This window comes from Scyliorhinus torazame, chromosome 1, assembly GCF_047496885.1.
Source record: "Scyliorhinus torazame isolate Kashiwa2021f chromosome 1, sScyTor2.1, whole genome shotgun sequence".
NCBI classification, from domain to species: domain Eukaryota; kingdom Metazoa; phylum Chordata; class Chondrichthyes; order Carcharhiniformes; family Scyliorhinidae; genus Scyliorhinus; species Scyliorhinus torazame.
In genome coordinates this window covers 155465455-155488629 of record NC_092707.1, presented here as the reverse complement: position 1 = coordinate 155488629, position 23175 = coordinate 155465455, and the positions used below count along the sequence as shown (strand labels likewise).

Below are 23175 nucleotides of genomic sequence, written 5' to 3'. Positions count from 1 at the left end.
ACGCGATGGATTATGTGGAAGACTTCACGTTGTAAGACTTTCACTGCAACTATGAAGGCAAAAGCAACATTGTCTAAACATTCAGCAGGCAGCTTACAGATCAAATTACAGAAAATATCCTCCATGCAACTTTTAAAGTGACCACAAAATCCCACCCGTTATACTTTACCCTGCTCAAATGGGTACTTTGCTCCAGGAGCCAGCCCAAAGCTACTCAGCTCCTGATGGTTTTATTCCTTCTTGCTTTTCTAGCAGAAAACTTTGCTTTTATAGAGAGGGTTACCTTGGAGATTCCTCCTGCCATTCAACACTAGATAAAATTTCCAGTGCCGTTTAAATCCTCATAAACTTGATCAATTCAAATCAATCAGAGCAAGTGGTCCCACCAGCAATTCTGCATGGTTAAGAGGCTGGCTGCCTGCCTCAATATCTCTTGCAGACAGACTTTTGTGAAGTTCACATATATTAATAAAACCTTGTAAGCCACTATGGCATTCTATGACCTGGTCCCAAGCCCAACCCATGGTAACATGAATCATCGAACATACAGTGCAGGAGGCCATTTGGCCCATCGGGTCTGCACCGACCCACTTGAGCCCTCACTTCCACCCTATCCCCGTAACCCAATAACCCTTCTTAACGTTTTTGGACACTAATTTTGCATGGCCAATCCACCTGCACGTCTTTGGACTGTGGAAGGAAACTGGAGCACCCAGAGGAAACCCACGCAGACACAGGGAGAACGTGCAGACTCCACACAGATAGTGACCCAGCAGAGAATCAAACTTGGGATCCTGGCACTGTGAAGCCACAGTGCTAACCACTAAGCTACCGTGTTGCCCCCTCACATGGACCTTATATCCAGGTAGAAATGCTGATCAAGTACCCATTCATTTCCAGATGTGAGCATTGCTGGCTAGGCCAGCATTTATTGCCAATCTCTAATTGCCCTCAAGTGGTGGCTGTGAGCTGGCTTCACAGTTCTGTTACACGGTGTTCCCAGCAACAGTGAAGAAACAGCAATATATTTCCAAGTCAGGATGGCGAGTGGCTTGGAGGAGAACTTTCAGGTGGCAGCGCTCCTACGCGTCTGCTGCTCGTCCTTCTGGACTATTGGTTGGCAATCTGCAGCCCAGGACCACATTGTGGCCGATCAGGGTTCTGAGTATGGCCCACAAGACATTTTGTTGACCAGATTTGCCACATTCTGCTGATTTCCATCCATGTACTTTTCCTACTGGTATGGCAGAAGTGATACACACGTAAAGCAAGGGTGAAGTGAGGTGTATTGCCCACAACATTGACTGAGAGTCATGCACTTCCTCTGCATCTAAAGTATAAATTTTGTTCTTACAATTTGAAGATGATAGCTCTATTACGATTAAACAACTTTTATAACTCTTATGAAATATTCATCATGTACCAAATGTATTTAATCTTATTCACGGGGTCATGGTTAGTGAACAAGCCCTATTTCAATCTTCTGGCCCAGATATGAAGACTAACTAGCCTAGTTTTTTCATTACTGTTTCTGGCTAAGGCGCCTTGGTGAGTTTTTGAAATGCATCTTCTAGACAGAACAAAGGAGACTGCTTTGTCCTGGATGGTATCGAGCTGTGGGAGCTGCACTTATCCAGGCAAGTGGATAGTATTCCATCACATTCGGACTTGTGCCTTGTAGATGGTGGACAGATTTTGAGAGAGTCAGATGGGGAGTTACTCATCACAGGATTCCTAGCCTCTGACCCGCTCTTGCAGCCACTGTATTTATATGGCTAGACAGCCCAGTTCAGTTTCTGGTCAATGGTAATCCCCAGAATGTTGATATAGTGGGGGATTCAGCGATGGTAATGCCATTGAATGTCATGGGGTGGTGGTTAGATTTACTCTAATTGGAGATGGTCAAGCCCTGGCACTTGTGGCGCAAGTGTTACTTGCCACTCATCAGTCCAAGCATGGATATTGAACGGGTCTTGCTGCATTTGAACATGGACTGCTGTGGCAAATGATGCTCAAAACATTCCCACTTCTGACCTCGAGATGGAGGGAAGGTCATTGATGAAGCAGCTGAAGAAGGTTGGGCTTAGGACACCACACTGAGGAACCTCTGCTGTGATGATATAGAGAGGGACAGTTAAGGTGGTGGATAAGACCAAACAAGCTGGCTATTTTGTCATAGATGTTGAGTTTTACGTGTTGTTGGAGCTTCATGCATCAGTCAAGTGGAGTGTATTTAATCATTATCCTGAATTGGTAGACAGACATTGGAGAGCCAAATGCAAGTTACTTGCTGTAAAATTCTAGCCTCTGACCTGCTCCTATAATCAGTATTGATATGGCTCATTTCAATTCAGTTTCTGGCCAATGATAACCCCCAGGATGTTAACAGCAGGGGGTTTGGTAATGCCATTGAATGTCAAGGGGAGATGATTGAATACTCCCTTCTTTGATATGGTCAGTGCCTGGCACTTGCTACACTAATGTTACTTGCCAGAATGTTGTTTCAGTCTTGCTGCATGCACTGCTTCAGTATGTAAAATTACAGCTGATGTTAGAGCAATAACTATGCGAGTGAACACAAGAGGTCCTAGGGGTACAGTTGCAAGCATCATGAAAATTACATCAAACTGGGATTACCACTTATAATGTAACCTACAAATGCTGTTCTACTGAAATTTTGTAGTCACCTATCAGAATAAGCAACTCCAATTGCCCCAAATTAATTCCATGGCAGAAAATAAACAAAGAGGGAGGAATAGATCAATTGAAGGCAATTGTGCTCAAACCTTCTCCTGGAATACATGAAGGCACTACAAAGAAGGAATATTACTTTTTAAATTTTTTTTTTTTTTTTTTTTAATATAAAAGAGTACCCAATTCATTTTTTCCAATTGAGGGGTAATTTGACATGGCCAATCCACCTACCCAATTTGACATGGCTAATCCACCTACCCTGCAAATCTTTGGGTTGTGGGGGCAAAACCCAGGCAGACACGGGGAGAATGTGCAAACTTCACACAGACAGTGACCCAGAGCCGGGATCAAACCTGGGACCTCTACGACGTGAGACAGCAGCACTAACAACTGCACCACCATGCCCCCCCCAGGAATATTATACTTAAGCTTATTCATCGAATCCCTACAGTGCAGGCCTTTCAGTCCATCAAGTCTGCACCAACCCTCTGAAAAAGAGTACTTCACCCAAGTTCACTCCCCTGCCCTATCCCATTAACCCCTTAATCTAACCTACACATCTTTTTGGACACAAAGGGACAATTTATCAAGGCCACCTAGCCTGCACATTTGTGGACTGTGGGTGGAAACCAGAGTACCCAGAGAAAACCCATGCAGACATGTGGAGAATATACAAATTCCACACGGACAGACAGTCACCCAAGGCTGGAAATGAACCCAGGTTGCTGGTGCTTGCCACCGCACCGCCCATGGCGGTCTTAGAACTAGGTCTTAGAGGTCAACCTCCAAGCACGATGCTCTTCTGGAGATTAAATAGTGCCTTGTTCAGGATCAATGGATACAAGTATCAATACAGATTTTAAAATTGTCTTTTTCCATAAAGTACATCAGCATGAACACCACCTGAATCACAAATGATGGTCATTATAACGCAATGTATTCAGTGTCAGAACATCGGTTTGGAGTGGGCAATATCAGTTGCCAAAATCACTACCAGCAAGCCGACAGCACAAAGCTAATTCAGGAACTTCAAGAATCAGTGAACCACTATCACAGGATGAATTCAAAGCATATCATTCTTGACAACTCAATTCCAATCTCAGTTCTGCACATTTTTCATGACGCTGGCAACTGCCCCCCCCAGGAACTCTTGTGCACATGCATGTGTTCTCTTGCACTCACATAGTTATTGCACTAATCAGCTGTAATTTTACATACAGAAACAGTGCATGCAGCAAGACTTGGACAACATTCTGGCAAGTAACATATATGTCATGCAGTGCCAGGCAATGACCAATCTCAAACAAGAGAGCATCCAACCATTTTCCCTTTGACATTCAATGGCCTAAGACACTTTGCTCATGACTAGTTTTGCAAGACTCAATTGCTAGTATGCAGGTGGGTGTTAGGACAATACTATCTTGGCCTCAAAAACAAATTTAGGGTTAGGGTTGCTTCTGGTCAGTGAAAAATCCCAACAGGAGAGTTGCTGTCAACACCCACCCAAGATAAAATAGCTCCAAAGAGAAAAAGGCTAAGTGCAACTACAGCACCATACTATGGGATACATTCGGCAAATACTCAAATAGCCATGCTCAAATAAAGATGGAACTCAATAAAAACTCTTCACAGAAAATTATACTTCCCAACAGAATCCAAAAAATGGGCCCGTGTGTGACACACAAACAGTTGAACTAAGGATTAAGCATAAGATATAACACTTCATGAGGGGCATCTGTACCTCCTTCCCAAATCACAACACTGTTAGAAATGGATCAACTAATTCTGAACAGGTCAGGATCAAACCTAGTTAATTCCAATTTGCATGCTGCACCAATTCATTTTTGCAACTGAAGTGGACTGGTCAAGAAAGCTCCAAACAACAAATTATGTGCAATTGCTTTAGCAGCCAAACAGTAACTTATCACCTGCCCCACCATGTGCACAGAGCTCCCTTTAATTTAACAATTCTCACCATCTCTTGGAGAATTCAAATCCCTTGAAATGACAGCAATATGTTTTAATTTGGCGAAAACAGTAAATATCTGAGATGTAAAGTACTTGATATTAAATCTACATATTTTGACGGATTGTTTTTTTTGCATATATATAAAAATGTATACATTGCTGATAACTAATGTATTACTAGAAATTGATGGACATATTCTAGCAAATTGGACAATGCAATATCCTGTGTTCTTTCCCATCATTAGCAATTGTAGATTGCCGTGAATAAGCTGACAACAACTGATAAGCAACATATCAAAACCAAGCTCCTATTAAAACTTTGCCTGCCCCCCCAAATTACCTTGTATCAACAAGTTGTACATTAGCATAACTTCACTGCAGTGTTAATGTAAGCCTATTTGTGACAATAATAAAGATTATACAAGTGATTAAATACAGAAATAGGTTTTCATAGTTTTAATTTTACATGTTACATTTAAAATAAATTACACAATTTTACAATTTCACAGTAAAGTTTACATATAGTTTAATACATTTTCTTGTTTTCAGTAGAAAGATAACCCACTTAACAAGGTGGTGCCTTGAATTTTTTTTAAAAACAAGCTTTCCTACATTTTGTAGATTTTGCATTACATTTCCACATTTTCTTTTTGTAAATAGCTTCCATTTGACCATAGGATTTTAGATGTGCAATACTCTTGAACATGGCAATAACAGTAGTCAAAAAGGCATTAACTGAGTAGTACATCTACAAAACACCTTTTATCCTCACAATCCATTCTAAATTTCATCTTCAAAAAGGAATAAGGATTACCCACCTATAAAACTCTTCGCCGTCCTCACCAAGTTATGTTAATCCAAATAAAGTCAAACATGACAAAGTAAAGAATGCCTCAAATTTAAAATACAGCTAAGTAAAACCAATCTACCTAAAAATCAACTTTCAAAACTGCCTGATCTCATTGAATTAAGTTAAAAATTTTCTCCATGTGCAAACAGGTGAAACTTACTTCCAGGTTAATTTCCCAGTTAATAATTTCCTCAATAAATTGAAAGAAGTTTCATTTATATGTCCAAAAGGACGAAGTGTCACTTCTGGCCTCTACTCAACAGAATTAGAATGTCAATTTCAATAACCACTTCCACAGAGAAAAGCAACATTTAAAGCTCTTCAAACTAATTTCTAAGAATGAAAATATGGAGTGTTGGGAAAAAAGAAATATTATTTTAAATAATTTTATATACTGTGTATACTCAAGTCACTCAAGGGTCACACAATGTTTAGGCACCATCTTTAAGCTACATTTGTTTACATATTTTACTGTTACCATCCAATTTCAAAGTTACATATCTTAATTAAAACAGAGTCAGAACACAGCTCAATACAAGATTAAATTTGGTGGACTTTTCAATCAGGGTCAGTTATGAACTTACCAACATTCTGTTCACTGCCAAGGCATTACTCATGATAACATACAAAGTTGCATTAGTGGCAATAAATTGTGGTAAAGTTAATTGGCTGGCATTCCCAACAAAAAGAAGTTGTGGTAACTCAGGTGTCTGTTTCTAAAAGATTGGGGTGCAAGGGTGAGGAAGAAATCAATAAGACATATTAGGTAAAGAGTACCTTTGGGACAGGGGTTGGCAAGGAGGGAGGAAGAAGAAAATGTGAACCTATGAAAAAAGTAATCAATGGATGCTTGATGATTAAACAAACTCTACGAAATGTCATGCCATCAGAACCATACACCAGATTATACCCTTCAACACAAATTATATGTTTAACTAGTCACACATTCAATAAGGGATATGCAAGCTACAGGATAAAAGGCTCAAAATTTGTCAACTGGGATCTGGTTAAGCAACAGTAGTGGAGTTGGTTTCCAAGTTAGGATGTGGGCACCAATAAAACAGCAGCACCTTGGAATTGCAGGTTAAATTTTGAGCTAGTGATTTTTAAATTTACACTTGGGGAAACAAGGGTGGCACAAAAAAAAAAAAAAGGCTAGTCTTTGGCAAGCCTCAAAATTGGTCAGAGCCAGCCCTGTATAACATTTCGTACTTTCACACGCACACATAGACTTACGCAGTCCGGCTGCACTCTCTGCATGTTATTTTACATATCCTCAGTTCTAGTTCAAAAGCATCAGGCCTGTCTTGTGGATTTGCTGCGAGCATTTCCTTAATTAGCTGTCTCATTCCTGCATTCATGGACTTTTTCTTAACAGGAATATTAAGTTCCATCTTGGGGTTTTCCAACAGTGCCTCACCGAGAGGCACAATCACCGTCCCCTGACGCACGTAACTTCCCAATAGTTCTTTCTTGGTCTGCGAATCTATGAAAGTAATCCTTTCCAACATGGCCCAAATGATGACTCCCAGCGCAAAGATGTCTGCTTTAGCTGTATAATGGCCTTCCCAAACTTCTGGTGCCATGTAAAAATCTGACCCACAAGCTGTAGAAAGCCAGCATCTATTCACATTAACTGGTTCCTTTTGGTCTGCTCCCAGCCCAGAGCAGACTTTACTCAGACCAAAGTCTGCAACTTTTAGAACAGGACCTCCTCCCCCAGCTTCCGATCCGGTCTCGGTAATCAATATATTATCTGGCTTCAGGTCCCTGTGCACAATTTGGTTTTTGTGTAGAAAAGCCAAGGCACTACTCAGCTGCAGCATGAAACTAGTGTTGGTCCGACGGTTGGGTTTTCTCGATAGCAGATATTCATTCATGTCCCCACCATCACAGAAATCCATTACAAGCCAGAGATAGTATGAGCGTCTAGAATCAAAGCTGAGTTCCCCTTTCAGTGAAGTTTCCACCAGCTATAAAAGGAAATACAAATAACATTTTGGTGCTGTTAAACATTTACAGCTTTTTTTAAATTGAAGAGCCACCATTTTTTTCAGATTTAAACATTACTATCTTAGAATGCTGCAGTATCTGATTTAGTCAAAGTTACACATGCATGTATTACATTCATTGAAGCTTGCCTTGTCCAAACAGTAATCCGCTAGCTCAAAGAAAGAGTGAAGTTTTAAACTTAATATATTTTCATCGAGTTAACAACTATCTTAGCTCTATGGAGCAAAATTTGAAACCCCAAATCCATCCAAAATGTTAACCTTCAGATTCCCAAGTAGTCATATTTTATATATAGTGCAGTGATCAGACTAGTCAGGATGTAGTGCAGCCGCAAATAAAACCCAGACTGATGTGCCCCCCCCACCAGTTGATGCCAGAAATAGGAACAAAAAACAGAAAATGCTGGACAAACTGTAGACGGGTCATTTAGGGCAGAAACGTCTTCCAAACACGCTGCACTGGAAAAGCAGCTCGCCACAGTGCAGTGTGGCCGGCGAAAGCCAGGAAACCCCACTCCAGAGATCTACCTGGCTCGCAACACCTCACTAGATTCAACACAATCGCGAGATGCTGCAAGGGGAAACCGGCCCACAGTTTTTGGCAAATCTGCATATTAGAGCGAGGCAGTAAACCTTTAATGTGTAAATTCCCATGGTACTGGAGGCTTGGGGATTCAATCCCTTCGGGGAACTCAGGCGAGCACCACAAATGGGGACCAGACAGAACGGCACTGGTGGGTGTCTCCAAGGGGATCGAAGACCCCCAGCTGCATGCCCTTTGGGCAAGGTGGTACCCTGGCACTGCTACCCGACTGCCAGCCTGGCACTGCCCAGCCTGTCAGGGGCACTGCCAGGGTACCAGATTGGCACTGCCAAGCTGGCATTTTCTTCCCCACACACAATCGGGCTGGGCTTGTCTGACCCTCCCATGTTGCGTTCTCGGGCTGGGGAGGGTGTTATTCGGGGCACCATTTAAAAACAGAGTCCTGACCTCTCACTACAAGGGGAGTTCCAGCGAGCGGAGCTCCCAATTGTAAAAAATGGGGCTGTGCGCAGCCTTGGCCACCCGTTGCCCATTTAGGCCCCTTATTCAAAGCAAGTTGCATTGAATAACTGTGTTTCTCAGCACAGTGCCGGGAAACATGCAGTTAAACACGCTCGCTCGGGAACTTTGCTCCCGTTTGGGAAGATTGCGCCCGTCATTTTCAGCTTTTATTCCAAATTGATTATAAATCGGCCAGGCTACGTTTTATAGGGATACAAACTTTTTCCTTAAAATTGACATCAATATAGCACGGTGGCGCAGTGGCGTTAGCACTGCTGCTTCACAGCTCCGAGAGCCCGGGTTCGAGCCCAGCCTCAGGTCACTGTCTGTGTGGAGTTTGCACATTCTCCCCATGTCTGCATGGGTCTCACCCCCATAACCCAAAGAAATGTGCAGGCTTGGTGAACTGGCTACGAAAAATTGGCCCTCAAATTGGAAAAAAAAAAAAGAATTGGGATTTAAACAACAACAAAAAAAGTGGACAGCAATATTTGGTGTCTCATTCAGTACATGAAATGGACATCACCTAGTGACTACCTCAAGAGCTAAACAAACGTAGAGGCAGAATATATATTGCCCAAACCAACAACTAAAACATGGCAGACGGAATGCAGTGTTGAAAAATATAAAGTAATCCACTTTTGGTACAGAGTTTTTCCCTAAATGACAAGAAATTAGAAAGTGTAGATGTACAAATGGACCTGGGTATTTATCTCCATAAGTCACTGAAGGCTAACATGCAGCTGCAGTAAGCTATTAGGAAGGCTAATGGACTGTTAGACTTTTACCACAATTTGATGTGAGTGAAGTCTTGCTTCAATTGTACAGAAGCTTGGTCAGGGCACACCTGGAGTAGTGCGCAGTTTTGGTCCCCTTATCTCAAAAGGTGGTGCAGTGATCAGCACTGCAGCCTCATGGCACCGAGGACCTGGGTTCGATCACGGCCGCAGGTCACTGTCTGTGTGAGTTTGCACATTCTCCCCGTGCCTGCAAGGGTCTCTTTCCTCCCCCTCCCCCCTCCCCTCCCCTCCCCCCTCCCCTCCCCTCCCCCCTCCCCTCCCCCCTCCCCTCCCCTCCCCTCCCCTCCCCCCCCACACACAAAAAAAAAATGATTTACAGGGTAGGTGGATTGGCCACACTAAATTGCCCCTTATTGGAAATTATTTTTTCAAATAATAATAATAACGTAAACGGTTGCAGGGATAATGTGGGTAAAAGGCATGGTCATATTGAATAGTGGAGCAGGCTTGATGGGCTGAATGGCCTACTTCTTCTCAAAAGTTCCTATATTCCCAAAACGTCCTTGCTCATCTCACTGCTTATACACAAAATAACGTTATGGAGAAATTAAGTTTGTAATGAAAGCATTCTCTCCGACCCTATTAGCCATGTATTTTTGATAGCCGGGTTTTCCAATTAAGATTAATCTACCATATTCATAAAATTACTAAGCGGTCACAAAATATTACTGCATATTAAGTATCAATGTTTTGATGCTTCAATAAAACGGTTACAATGAAGCCAAACATTGGAGCATAAATTCACATCAAAACTGGCCATCACTTGACTGAATCAGCAACTTCACTTCTGAGTCACAATAAAGGATAGATTAAACCCCCCCCAAAAAAAAAATCTATGCCAATTGAGCTAAAAGTGCAATGTTGGCAAGGATAAAATCTGCATCTTACTCATGACTTAGAAGTTCTTCATGCTGACATGATGTTCTATTCTGTCGCATGAACATCCTTCACTTTTGAAGTGCAAAATAAGAAATAAGTTGGGGTATCCAGATTTCCTCAAAGCAGGCAAAACTGCCATCACTGAACTATATTAACTAGACTAGAGATAGTTTTAAAACATCATTGGGACATTTAGAGACTGCCTGCAATTCAACTTGTGGTGACTGTATCTCATTATATCAAATGCAAAATGTTATAGATCGGAATCAAAGATTACTTACACCGACGACATAGTTTAGGTACAATGGGATTTTGCCTAAACTATGGGATTTTGCAGTCGAAGGTGCTCAAAATCAATCTGCAACTTTCATAAAAAGTCCTTTTTTGACTTTTATTTCCACGCCCATGTTAAAAAGAGTGCACCTACCTAGTCTGTTGGAACAAAAGAGCGAAATGTTTACCTTTAAGTAATGGGAAGAGGATGATCCATGAGTCATCTTTTGCAGCATGCCATCTTTCTGCAGGATGCACTCCTCAAGATGGATCACATTAGGATGAAGGCTCTTGATACTGCTTAATGCCCAGAACTCTCGCAAAGCCAGTTCCACATTCTCAGGTGCATGGCACCGAATCTTTTTCACTGCTACCCGTGCTCCAGTCTTTCTTACCACTGCTTCATATACTACACCGTAACTGCCACGTCCCAATTCACGCACCAAGTTGTACTTTGGCTCCCTACTCGCCATGGACAATACCTTTTTAAAAACTGCAGGAAGAAAAAAAAAAAAAGTATAAAATTCTGCTTCATCGAATATTCCATCAGTATGCTATAAATTTTACATTTTTGTGATTACTCGAATCGTTGTCAAATTCTAATATACACCATCAGTAATATAACTTCGAACTGAATTTTGTTAGGTAATAAAATCAACCAAGGCTGAGCACTATATACAGCTGGTCAATAGAAATTGAATCTACAGAAAAACACATATCTAACATCAAATATGATTACTGTATCTAGTTTTGGGATATTTAAAGTAACAAGGCATTATTTCTGATGTTTACATTAGTTCATATCAGTAAGTTTTTAAAATAAAGCAGTAGTGAGAAGATGCCAATTATTATTTACCAACACCCAAATATGAAATCATTATTTCCAAATAAAGTGTGCACTATCCAGTACTGTTAGAAAGGTTTAGGTTTATGGACCAGCTTCAACTTTTATACTATCATAACCAAAGCCTGCATTTTTAGGTTACAAGACATCTGTACACCCTCCCCATCACCCCAGGCTTCAAAGTGCATAAAGCACAGTGCTTTCATCTACACAAGGAGCATATGAGCCTTTGAGCCCATCACGTCGGTGCTGGCTTTTTGATGGGCAAACTACGCCATTATTCATTACTTTAAAATATTTAAATTTAGCGTGGCAATCTTTTTGTTGGGGGGAGAATGTGCAAATTGCACACTGACAGTGACCCGGGGCCAGGATCAAACCTGGATCCTCAGTGCTGCTAGGCAGCAGTGCTAACCACTGCACCACCCCTACTTCAAAACATCCAAATAGAACTAGAGTAAAAATCTGCAATTTACTCACCTACTTAAAAAAAAATTGTAAATACTTCAGCAGTAATAAACCTGCTTTTAGCAAAGGTTATGACATATCAGATAACTCTACATGCCATAACCTGTCACTTTAAAGCTGCTGACTTGCCTGTGTACTTGTACTACTTTGCTTTCAGATGTCCACTTTGCAGTTTTTAATATTAGACTTTGTGAAAAGACTAAAGCTTTTAATTATTCCTGAGGTTTTGAAAAAAACAACTAAACTCAAATGCAATGGTTCACAAGAATCAGAAATGTCAAAAATCTCATTCATAGTTAATGCTGCATTATTATTGTTGAATACTGCAATATTTCCAAGAATACAGTAAGAATTTTTAAAGTTTGGATGAATTAAATCACCAAAGCCTAATGTATTGCACATGGCCATCCAACAGGATATTAAATTCTGCAGAGCAACAATTATATAGAATTAACTTTGCACAACTGTCAAAAACATTTGGCAAGTCACAATTAACAATTAATGTGCAAACTCCACACAGACAGTGACCCAGAGCCAGGATCAAATCTGGCATCTCAGCACCGAGGCAGCAGTGCTAACCCTAGGATCTCACACATTGAAACTACTGGAACGTGCTGCTAAGGGGACTCCACGGCAGGACAGAGCAATGCCAGAGTTAGCTCTGCACAGAACACCAGATTCTCTGGTAACAGCCTACGAAGAAACGTAACTAGGGAACAAAGCAGAGTAAAGATGATTTCTTGAGGTATGGTTTTGTCAATTGTGCCAATGCAAATAAGCATAAGCCCATGTGTGTTATATGTAGGGAAGCACTGGCAAATGAGAGGAGAAGTTTCAGATTTTTAAAGTGAAGTGGTGGGTGAAAAATTCCTTACGAAGCGGAGCCCCTAGAGTCACTAATTAACTTACAGCCGACTCCGAATGCTGCTATACCTGACCTGTGACAGCAAATTAAATACACATTAATAGAGCAGCATCTCCCCGGAGTATCCAGTGTGGAGTAAAACAACCATTTTGTTGTTGTTGCCCTTCACGATGACCTACATGTGCGAGGTCGCATTTTCCGTTCTCAAAGATGAAGATGGCACAGAAGGAACTGGCTATAGTCGGCACCTGATATGCACATTGCCCTCCCCTCCTGTGAACCTGATCAGAGCAAGATCATGAGGACCAAGCAGGCTCCCCATTCGCATTAAAGATGAGCGAACGTGGCGGCGTGTATCGCAAAGGTCAGTCAGCATGGGTCACGGCGGTCAAGCAGTTGGCCAAAGTGGGTTCCAGGGGGAAAAAATTGAAAACATTGTACTAGATTTACAGAGGTGCAGTAGTCTGCAAACATATGGCACATTATGATGGCTCTTGTAGCCAAAATAGCTGCAGGAATCAGACCTCACTTACACAATACTGACCAAAGGCAACACCAAGCTTCCAGAACCCAGGCAATTACTTTTACTTTAGTTTGAAAACATCTGGTACAGAGGGTTGGGAGAGAATAAAAATTCCTTTGGTATAAAACCAGGTAACCCTCAGGTTAAATCACCACCAGTCAGCTCTCTCAGCCTATGGTCCTCTGGGACGGTAGTGAGAGTTACAACTTTTAAAAATTTATATATTTGCACTATGCATTATAGCTATTCAAATTACCACCACGTTCATCACATGGCAAAATAATCTTGCCTTGTGAATCAGAACTAATGCATCCTCCCTCTTGCCGCAACCAGAAAAATATTCTAAGCTTCTATTTTCCATCTGCAGACTTCTGCTAACCAATGTTCATTTGCAAACTGACCAGAAAAGAATAAGCCTATTACATGCAATGGTTATACCAGAACATGGCACTTCAAAATTCTGTACAATTGGTTGCATTTGTATAGTTCATATTTGTGCAATGACCAATAGGACTTTTGATTCAAATTAGGTAGCTGCTGTACACAAATAGATGTCTATATTAAAATATCACTAAGCCAAGCAGCACGGTGGCACAGTGGTTAGCTCTTCTGCCTCATGGCACCGAGGTCCCAGGTTCGATCCTGGTTCTGGGTCACTGTGTGGAGTTTGCACAGTCTCCCAGTGTTTGCGTGGGTTTTGCCCCCACAACCCAAAGATGTGCAGGCTAAATGGATTGGCCACACTAAATTGTCCTTTAAATTGGCAAAAATGAATTGGATACTCCAAATTTATAAAAGAAAATACCACGAAGCCAGCAGGCATACATGTTTTCTGACTTTAAAATACCAGAATTGCGGAATTGTTATGGTGCATTGGCCCATTGTCTCTGCACTGGCTCCGTGAACTAGCATTATAACTTGTGCCATTCTCCTGCCTTTTCCCCATAATCCTGCTACAGGATTTGTAAGAAAGATGCTAAAATAAGGAGCTATGCAGAATCTGTACATTCTGGTACAGTGTGGCGATCAATGATACCAGATAGGAACGTAACAATAGGCCATTTCACCCAAGTCTATTCTGCCATTCAATGCGATCGATGCTGATCTGTGAATTAACTCCTGCCTTTGCCCCATACCCCAACAACAATGTATCCAGCACTAATTACTGGTGACGGAAGTGGGTTGCAAGTTTCTTTCTTTGCGTTGAGAATGGTTTCCTATTTTTGTTTCTGAAAGGTCTGGTTCTATTTTTAAGACCACACTCACTAGCCAGAGTCAGCTGCAACCAGCAGAAATACTTTCTCCCTATCTGCTCTCCATGTCTGGAGAAAGGACACATCTACAATTAATGAAAAATAGCGTAAATTAATAAATATACTTTGCTTTAAAATTCCAAGTGGACAACAAATCTTATTAAAGGATCGCAAAAGCTTTTGAGCCCCTATGCTGTTGAATTCAGTTTCAGGCGTTTACAAGTTCACTGTAATGCATACCTATCCACTTTTAAAATCCAGTGCTGATCCACACAAGTAATAGAGACACAATAGATTGATAGGCTAATACCCCACACAAAAACAAGGCCACAATGCCTACGTTAACCCCCTCACTGGTGCGTGCTGCATTCCTGCCAATCCCACTCTCTAATATGGCGACATGGTATCAAGAAGAAACAGCAGATACACAGTTTTGATGATTTAAAGTTGTTGAGACAAATAATTGCGCAGCAGCTAGAGAATTCAAGATAACAGAGAAGGACATTAAAAATTGAAGGACACCAGTTTCGGCAAATGCCCAAAAGTAAATCTACAAACAGAGAAGCTTAGCACGTGACTTGGAAAATGAAGTTGCAAATTCAAAATCGCTGAATATGCCCTCAAATTTCAGTATCTACAAGCAGAGCATGACCTGCTAATCACCTTTCAGCAGTTTATAATCAAACATTGACAAAAGAATGGATCTCAATTGGCCTGTATTGAGCACATGGACGTGACTCCCATGAATTTTGATATGCCAGCCAGTCAAATGATGAGCAAAGTCAGGTAAAATGGACAAGCCAAGATTCAGGCAGGCTCAGAGCCTGAAATGCATATTTGTAAGCAAGAAGTCCAGACGGTATCGAAAATCCGTCCAATTAGCATTTTAATGGTGCCGATTAGCATTTGATGCCCCATTTTCACCAAAACAAAGGACTGGTACTCCAGCAACCGGGACAATCCCAGACATTTTACCGCCACTCCATGTTCAAGGGAAACGCAAACAATGGGGTCAATGATCGCTTGGGACACGCCCAGCCATCCAGATTCCTGCCCACTTATAGGCTAAGGAATCGAACAGAGTGATCAGGGATCACCCAAATCAAAGGACCGCCCAAAAGAGCGCGAAAAAACCCCGAATACAAGAGTTCGCCATATGTTCGCTCTCTTGGTCCTGGTACCCCAGTCACAGCCATCGGCAAGTGCAGCAACACCAGAAGCAAGTACAAGTTCAGCGCCCGATGAGCCCAGCTACTTCTTCGAACCCGATAGATCCAGAAGCGAACAGTGTTTTCTGACCCAAGCCGGGGGCCCGAAGTTAAGTACTCGTTGTCTTAGTTGATAGGTGCAGTTAACTAGTAGTGTTTATGTTGCATGACTAATTGTGTAAATAAAGTACCCTTGACCTTGAACTAACTAACTCGTGTTTGGCTCTTTGATCGATAGCCGGTTGAAACTTGTGGTGGTATCATTTGATACCTGGCAACTCTAAGCATTAGGACATAGATAACACAGAAAGAAGGGCAAATTCACTGATTGCCATAATTGGAACAGAGACACAGAAAAGACAAGTAAAATAAACTCACAACAAACTCTGCAATAGAGAGTTATGTCCATCACTGTATCTGTTTTGGCTCAGCCACATTCATCTGATGGGTGTCAGGTCGTATATATCCAAAGAACTTTTTTTATATGGCGAACTGGCTACTCGATCACAATCTGCTGGACATACATATTGCCACTACAGGCCAGCTGCAAGCAAGGTATGAAGATGGTGGATATCAACAGACAACTGGGAGGCAGTTGCTAATGGTCACAACCTCTGGAGCCTGACATTTGGGGGGTGGCTCACTGGAAAAGGCAAGGAGGAACTGGCCAAGAGGGCCCAGAGGAAAGAGGCTAACAAAAACTCCATTGCCAAGTGTTTTAATCTGTAGAAAACCAGACTGCATTGCCAGAGTGGGGCTCCTGAGCCGCACAGGTGGTGTTGAGCACATTTGTCTACAAAGTTGCAAGCCATCATCTCCCAAGGTGGAGAACTGCCCAAGAAAAATTGTTTAAATATTTTTTTCACGGAAATGCAGGTTAGTACCCAATTATTTTTGTCCAAGGGGCAATTTAGTATGGCCAATCCACTTAGCCTGCACATCTTTGGGTTGTGGGGGTGAAACCCATGCAGAAACAGGGAGAATGTGCATACTGCACACAGTGACCCAGGATTGGGAGCAAACCCCAGTTCTCAGCGCCATAGGCAACAGTGCTAATCACTGCGCCACCATGCAGCCCTAAATGCAGGGTTTTAAAGCCACAAATAACAGAAAACATTAGAAATTAGAAGGCGGCTATCAAAAACAGCATTTTGGATAGGACCAAATATCAATCTGGCCCTTATGATTGCTGTTCAATTTGCACACTCCCACTTTTGATTGGAGACTCCAATTAGTACTTTTTTTTTCATTAAAAAAGTGGTAATGTAGGGCAGTCGGTGGCTCAGTGGATTAGCCCTGTTACCTCATGGCGCCGAGGTCCCAGGTTCGATTCTGGCTCTAGGTCACTATCCGTGTGGAGTTTGCACATTCTCCGTGTTTGCGTGGGTTTCGCCCCCACAACCCAAAGATGTGCAGGCTAGGTGGACTGGCCACGCTAAATTGCCCCTAAATTGGAAAAATGAATTGGGTACTCAATTTATTTATTTTTAAAAGTGGTAATGTAAGGGGCGGCAAATGGTGGCACAGTGGTTAGCGCTGCTGCCGTACGCCACCGAGGACCCGGGTTGAATCCCGACCCTGGGTCACTGTCCGTGTGGAGTTTGCACATTCTCCCAGTGTCTGCGAAGGTCTCACCCCCACAACCCAAAGATGTGCAAGATAGGTGAATTGGCCACGCTAAATTGCCTCTTAATTGGAAAAATGAATTGGGTACTCAAATTTATGACAAAAAAAAGTGGTAATGTCACATGCTAACCACAAAGAGAAATAGGATTTGAAAACCTGTCCAACATTACAAGGTTGAGTATACAGAAGCTGAACACAGCTTTTCCTAATCACCAACTTTTGATGCATAATTGTAGATATCATTTTACCTTATTCTTCCTCCAGTAAGCAAATTATCCAAAAGATGACAGAAACATTCAATATCGTGCCACCTTACCTTTTAGCACCCACTCGAGTAAAAGATAAACTTATAATGTATTACAGGTTTTACTGCTGCAGCGTATACATCAGTGTTATTATATTCGAATGGACGTTGAAGTCCTTACAATCGCACTTCATCAGCTTTTGGTGTATAGGCTATTGCAGTACTGCAGCAAAACATCAAAATACCAAAAGTGGTGCTGCTAATTATATACAGCCTCGAGCTGCATTTCAGTCTAGTATGACATCACATCATTATTACCAGCAACCTGGCTCAAATTTAGCTATGTTATCTAGAAAAACTTGATTGGTTTTCACCATCAAATATGTAACTATCTGCATTTTATTCACAAACTAATATCCCAGCTGCTCACCATTCATGGAGAAAAAAGAGAGCTAACGTTTCGAGTCTCGATGACAAAGAGCCATCCAGACTAGAAACGTTAGCTCCCTTTTCTCTCCACAGATGCAGTCAGGCCTGCTGAGATTGTCCAGTATTTTCTGTTTTTGTTTCAGATTCCAGCCAGCATTCGCAGTAATTTGCTTTTATCCCAATTGTCCACTCACCCAAAACCTCTAATGACTTATAATTGTATTATTCCAAACATTGGTCTTGACTTTTCAGTGGTAGCCATTATTTAACTGAAACATTTGAGTCTGCACATGCACAGAAAGCCAGAAGCTGTCAGTGATTGCATGTTTCTCCAGACGGTGTATTGTCAAGACCTCACCCACCTAAAGTGCAGTCACGGAAATGAATGGAATTGATGAGAACCTCCACTCAAGCTAATTTTCTCCAAGGGTTTTTAAACAATGATGTCATGTCGAACAAGTTGTAACTGGGGATTTATAACAAGATACTAATTTCATGATTATTTCTAGGCATCCAAGCCTTGAACCGTTAATTTTATATTGTGGAATGTCAAATCCTGCACATAAAAATGCAGATTTAAAAAAATTTTTGATTAAAGTTCTCGAATGTAGCTATTAACTAATCAAACAATTTGTTCACAGCCTGAAAGTTTAAATTGAAACTGAAGAATTAACTTCCTTGTTTGCCATGTGTGAATACTTTAAAGCGGCATGGTGGCACAATGGTTAGGACTGCTGCCTCACAACACCAGGGACCCAGGTTCAATTTCGGCCTTGGGTCACAGGAGAGGTGTGCACTTTCTCCGTGTCTCCATGGGTTTCTTCCGGATACTCCAGTTTCCACCCACAAGCCAAAAGATGTGGTTAGATGGATTGGCATGCTAACTTACCCCTTAGTGTCCAAAGAAAGATGCGCATGTTAGGTTATGGGGTCACTGGCAGCACAGAGGCACAGTGGTTAGCATTCAGGCCTCACAGCGCTGAGGCCACAGGTTCGATCCCGGTTCTGGGTCACTGTGCAGACTCCACATGGACATTCTCCCTGTGTTTGCGCGAGTTTCGCCCCCACAACCCAAAGATGTGCAGGGTAGCTCAATCGGCCACTCTAAATTGCCCCTTATTTGGAAAAATGAATTGGGTACCCTAAATTATTATTATTTTTTTTTTTTTTTTTTTTTTTAAAAAGGTTACGGGTGGGGCACCGAGCTTGGGTGGAGTAGGATCGGTGCAGACTCGATGGGCTGAATAGCCTCCTTCTGTACTGTAGGGATTCTATAATTCTAACTGGCTTGTTGCTGCTGGATGCTCACGGCACCGAGGTCTCGGGTGCGATCCCAGCCCTGGGTCACTGCCCATCTGTAGTTGCACATTCTCCCTGTCTCTGCGTGGGTCCCAGCCCCACAACCCAAAGATGTGCATGGTAGGTGAATTGCCCACAATAAATTGTCCCTTAATTGGAAAAAAAAAAAGAATAGTGTTAAATTTTTTAAAATCTCCAACCTTGTTCTTTGCAGTTTCTCCAAAAATCACCTCGTTGCAATCGGCAACCCCACGGGCTGCATATCCCCACTCTACCACAACCACCAAAGCAGGATTCAACCCTGGTTCAGTGAAACGTGCAGGAGTGTTTGTCAGGATAAACACTGGGCATACCTTAAAATGAAGTGTTACACTGGTGAAGCTACAACGCAGGACTACTTCGCATGCCAAACAGCATAAGCAGCACGGTGGCACAGTAGTTAGCAGGGTCCCGGGTTCAATTCCGGCCTTGAAAGTGCAAACTGTGTGTGGAGTTTGCACTTTCTCTCCCAGTGTCTGCGTGGGTTTCCTCTGGGTGCGCTGGTTCCTCCCACAGTCCAAAGATGTGCAGGTTAGGTAGAATGGCCATGTTTGCCCCTTAGTGTCCAAACAGTTAGGTTGGGTTACAGGGATAGGGTGGATGCATGGGCTTAAGTAGGGTGCTCTTTCCAAGGGCTAGTGCAGACTGGAGGGGGTGGGGGGGGAGAAGAAAGAGGGGGGGGAGAGGGGGGGGGGGAAGAGAGGAGGGGGAAGAGAGGAGGGGGGGGGAGGAGGGGGGGGGAAGAGAGGAGGGGGGGGAGGAGGAGGGGGGGGGAGGAGGAGGGGGGGGAGGAGGAGGGGGGGAGGAGGAGGGGGGGGAGGAGGAGGGGGGGAGGAGGAGGGGGGGGAGGAGGAGGGGGGGGGGAGGAGGAGGGGGGGGGAGGAGGAGGGGGGGGAGGAGGAGGGGGGGAGGAGGAGGGGGGGGAGGAGGGGGGGGGAGGAGGGGGGGGGGAGAGGGGGGGGAGAGGGGGGGAGAGGGGGGGGGAGGGGGGGAGAGGGGGGGGGAGGGGGGGGGAGAGGGGGGGGAGAGGGGGGGGGGAGGGGGGGGGGAGAGGGGGGGGAGAGGGGGGGGGGGAGAGGGGGGGGGAGAGGGGGGGGGGGAGAGGGGGGGGGGAGAGGGGGGGGAGAGGGGGGGGGAGAGGGGGGGGGAGGGGGGGGAGAGGGGGGGGGAGAGGGGGGGGAGAGGGGGGGGAGAGGGGGGGGAGAGGGGGGGGGAGAGGGGGGGGGAGAGGGGGGGGGAGAGGGGGGGGGAGAGGGGGGGGAGAGGGGGGGGGAGAGGGGGGGGAGAGGGGGGGGGAGAGGGGGGGGGGAGAGGGGGGGGGGGAGAGGGGGGGGGAGAGGGGGGGGGGAGAGGGGGGGGGGAGAGGGGGGGGGGAGAGGGGGGGGGGAGAGGGGGGGGGAGAGGGGGGGGGAGAGGGGGGGGAGAGGGGGGGGAGAGGGGGGGGGAGAGGGGGGGGGAGAGGGGGGGGGAGAGGGGGGGGGAGAGGGGGGGGGAGAGGGGGGGGAGAGGGGGGGGGGAGAGGGGGGGGGGAGGGGGGGGGAGGGGGGGGAGGGGGGGGAGGGGGGGGGGAGGGGGAGAGAGGGGGGGGGGAGGGGGGGGAGAGAGGGGGGGGAGAGGGGGGGGGAGAGGGGGGGGAGAGGGGGGGGGAGAGGGGGGGGAGAGGGGGGGGGAGAGGGGGGGGAGAGGGGGGGGGAGGGGGGGGGAGGGGGGGGGGGGGAGGGGGGGGGGAGGGGGGGGGGGGAGAGGGGGGGGGGAGGGGGGGGGGGAGAGGGGGGGGGAGAGGGGGGGGGAGAGGGGGGGGGGAGGGGGGGGGGGAGAGGGGGGGGGAGTGGGGGGGGAGGGGGGGGGGGAGGGGGGGGGAGGGGGGGGGGGAGAGGGGGGGGGAGAGGGGGGGGGTGAGGGGGGGGGAGGGGGGGGGAGGGGGGGGGGAGGGGGGGGGGGAGAGGGGGGGGGGAGGGGGGGGAGGGGGGGGAGGGGGGGGGGGGGGGAGGGAGGGGAGGGGTGGGGGGGGAGGGGGGGGGGAGGGGGGGGGAGGGGGGGGGGAGAGGGGGGGGGAGAGGGGGGGGGGAGAGGGGGGGGGGAGAGGGGGGGGGGAGGGGGGGGGGGAGAGAGGGGGGGGGGAGAGGGGGGGGGGAGAGGGGGGGGGGGAGAGGGGGGGGGGGAGAGGGGGGGGGGAGGGGGGGGGGGAGAGGGGGGGGGAGGAGGGGGGGGGGAGAGGGGGGGGGGAGAGGGGGGGGGGGAGAGGGGGGGGGGGGAGAGGGGGGGGGGGTGAGGGGGGGGGGGAGAGGGGGGGGGGTGAGGGGGGGGGAGAGGGGGGGGGGGAGTGGGGGGGGGGAGAGGGGGGGGGGAGAGGGGGGGGGGTGGGGGGGGGGGAGGGGGGGGGAGAGGGGGGGGAGAGGGGGGGGGAGAGGGGGGGGAGAGGGGGGGGGAGAGGGGGGGGAGAGGGGGGGGGAGAGGGGGGGGGAGAGGGGGGGGGAGAGGGGGGGGAGAGGGGGGGGGGGGGGGGGGGGGGGGGGGGGGGAGAAGGGAAGAGATCATACTCCACAGAGGCCGGAATTGAACCCACGACCCTGGGGTTGAGGCAGCAGTGCTAACCATTATGCCGCCGAATGTAAGCCTACATGTGGCACTAATAAAGATGATTATTACAAATGCAAGATGCTGGAATGGGTGGAGGAGAGGAGGGAAAAAAGGTAGGCTGGGATAGGGGAGGGGGGGAAAAAGAGGGAGGCTGGGATGGGGGGGGGGGGGGAGGCTGGGATGGGGGGGAGAGGGAGGCTGGGATGGGGGGGAGAGGGAGGCGGGATGGGGGGGAGAGGGAGGCTGGGATGGGGGGGAGAGGGAGGCTGGGATGGGGGGGAGAGGGAGGCTGGGATGGGGGGGAGAGGGAGGCTGGGATGGGGGGGAGAGGGAGGCTGGGATGGGGGGGGAGAGGGAGGCTGGGATGGGGGGGAGAGGGAGGCTGGGATGGGGGGGAGAGGGAGGCTGGGATGGGGGGGAGAGGGAGGCTGGGATGGGGGGGAGAGGGAGGCTGGATGGGGGGAGAGGGAGGCTGGGCTGGGGGGGAGAGGGAGGCTGGGATGGGGGGGAGAGGGAGGCTGGGATGGGGGGGAGAGGGAGGCTGGGATGGGGGGAGAGGGAGGGCTGGGATGGGGGGGAGGAGGATGGGAGGCTGGGATGGGGGGGAGAGGGAGGCTGGGATGGGGGGGAGAGGGAGGCTGGGATGGGGGGGAGAGGGAGGCTGGGATGGGGGGGAGAGGGAGGCTGGATGGGGGGAGAGGGAGGCTGGGATGGGGGGGAGAGGGAGGCTGGGATGGGGGGGAGAGGGAGGCTGGGATGGGGGGAGAGGGAGGCTGGGATGGGGGGGGAGAGGGAGGCTGGGATGGGGGGGGAGAGGGAGGCTGGGATGGGGGGGAGAGGGAGGCTGGGATGGGGGGGGAGAGGGAGGCTGGGATGGGGGGGGGAGAGGGAGGCTGGGATGGGGGGGAGAGGGAGGCTGGGATGGGGGGGAGAGGGAGGCTGGGATGGGGGGGAGAGGGAGGCTGGGATGGGGGGGAGAGGGAGGCTGGGATGGGGGGGAGAGGAGGCTGGGATGGGGGGGAGAGGGAGGCTGGGATGGGGGGGAGAGGGAGGCTGGGATGGGGGGGAGAGGGGAGGCTGGGATGGGGGGGAGAGGGAGGCTGGGATGGGGGGAGAGGGAGGCTGGGATGGGGGGGAGAGGGAGGCTGGGATGGGGGGGAGAGGGAGGCTGGGATGGGGGGGAGAGGGAGGCTGGGATGGGGGGGAGAGGGAGGCTGGGATGGGGGGGAGAGGGAGCTGGGATGGGGGGGAGAGGGAGGCTGGGATTGGGGGGGAG

The 23175-nt window shown here is 47.1% G+C and overlaps 1 protein-coding gene across 2 annotated transcripts in view; it reads right to left on the bottom strand.

Annotated features, from left to right (window-relative positions):
• pdik1l (PDLIM1 interacting kinase 1 like) overlaps nucleotides 1-23175 on the bottom strand; it is a 119554-nt gene that overhangs the window by 87987 nt on the left and 8392 nt on the right. For both annotated transcript variants that reach the window (XM_072501050.1, XM_072501051.1), the window contains exons 2-3: nucleotides 10710-11014; nucleotides 6749-7485 (exon numbers count right to left, since the gene is read on the bottom strand). In XM_072501050.1, coding sequence (XP_072357151.1) covers nucleotides 6749-7485; nucleotides 10710-10994 — 1022 coding nt within the window. In that variant the 5' untranslated portion in view covers nucleotides 10995-11014. The remainder of the gene's footprint in view (nucleotides 1-6748; nucleotides 7486-10709; nucleotides 11015-23175) is intronic.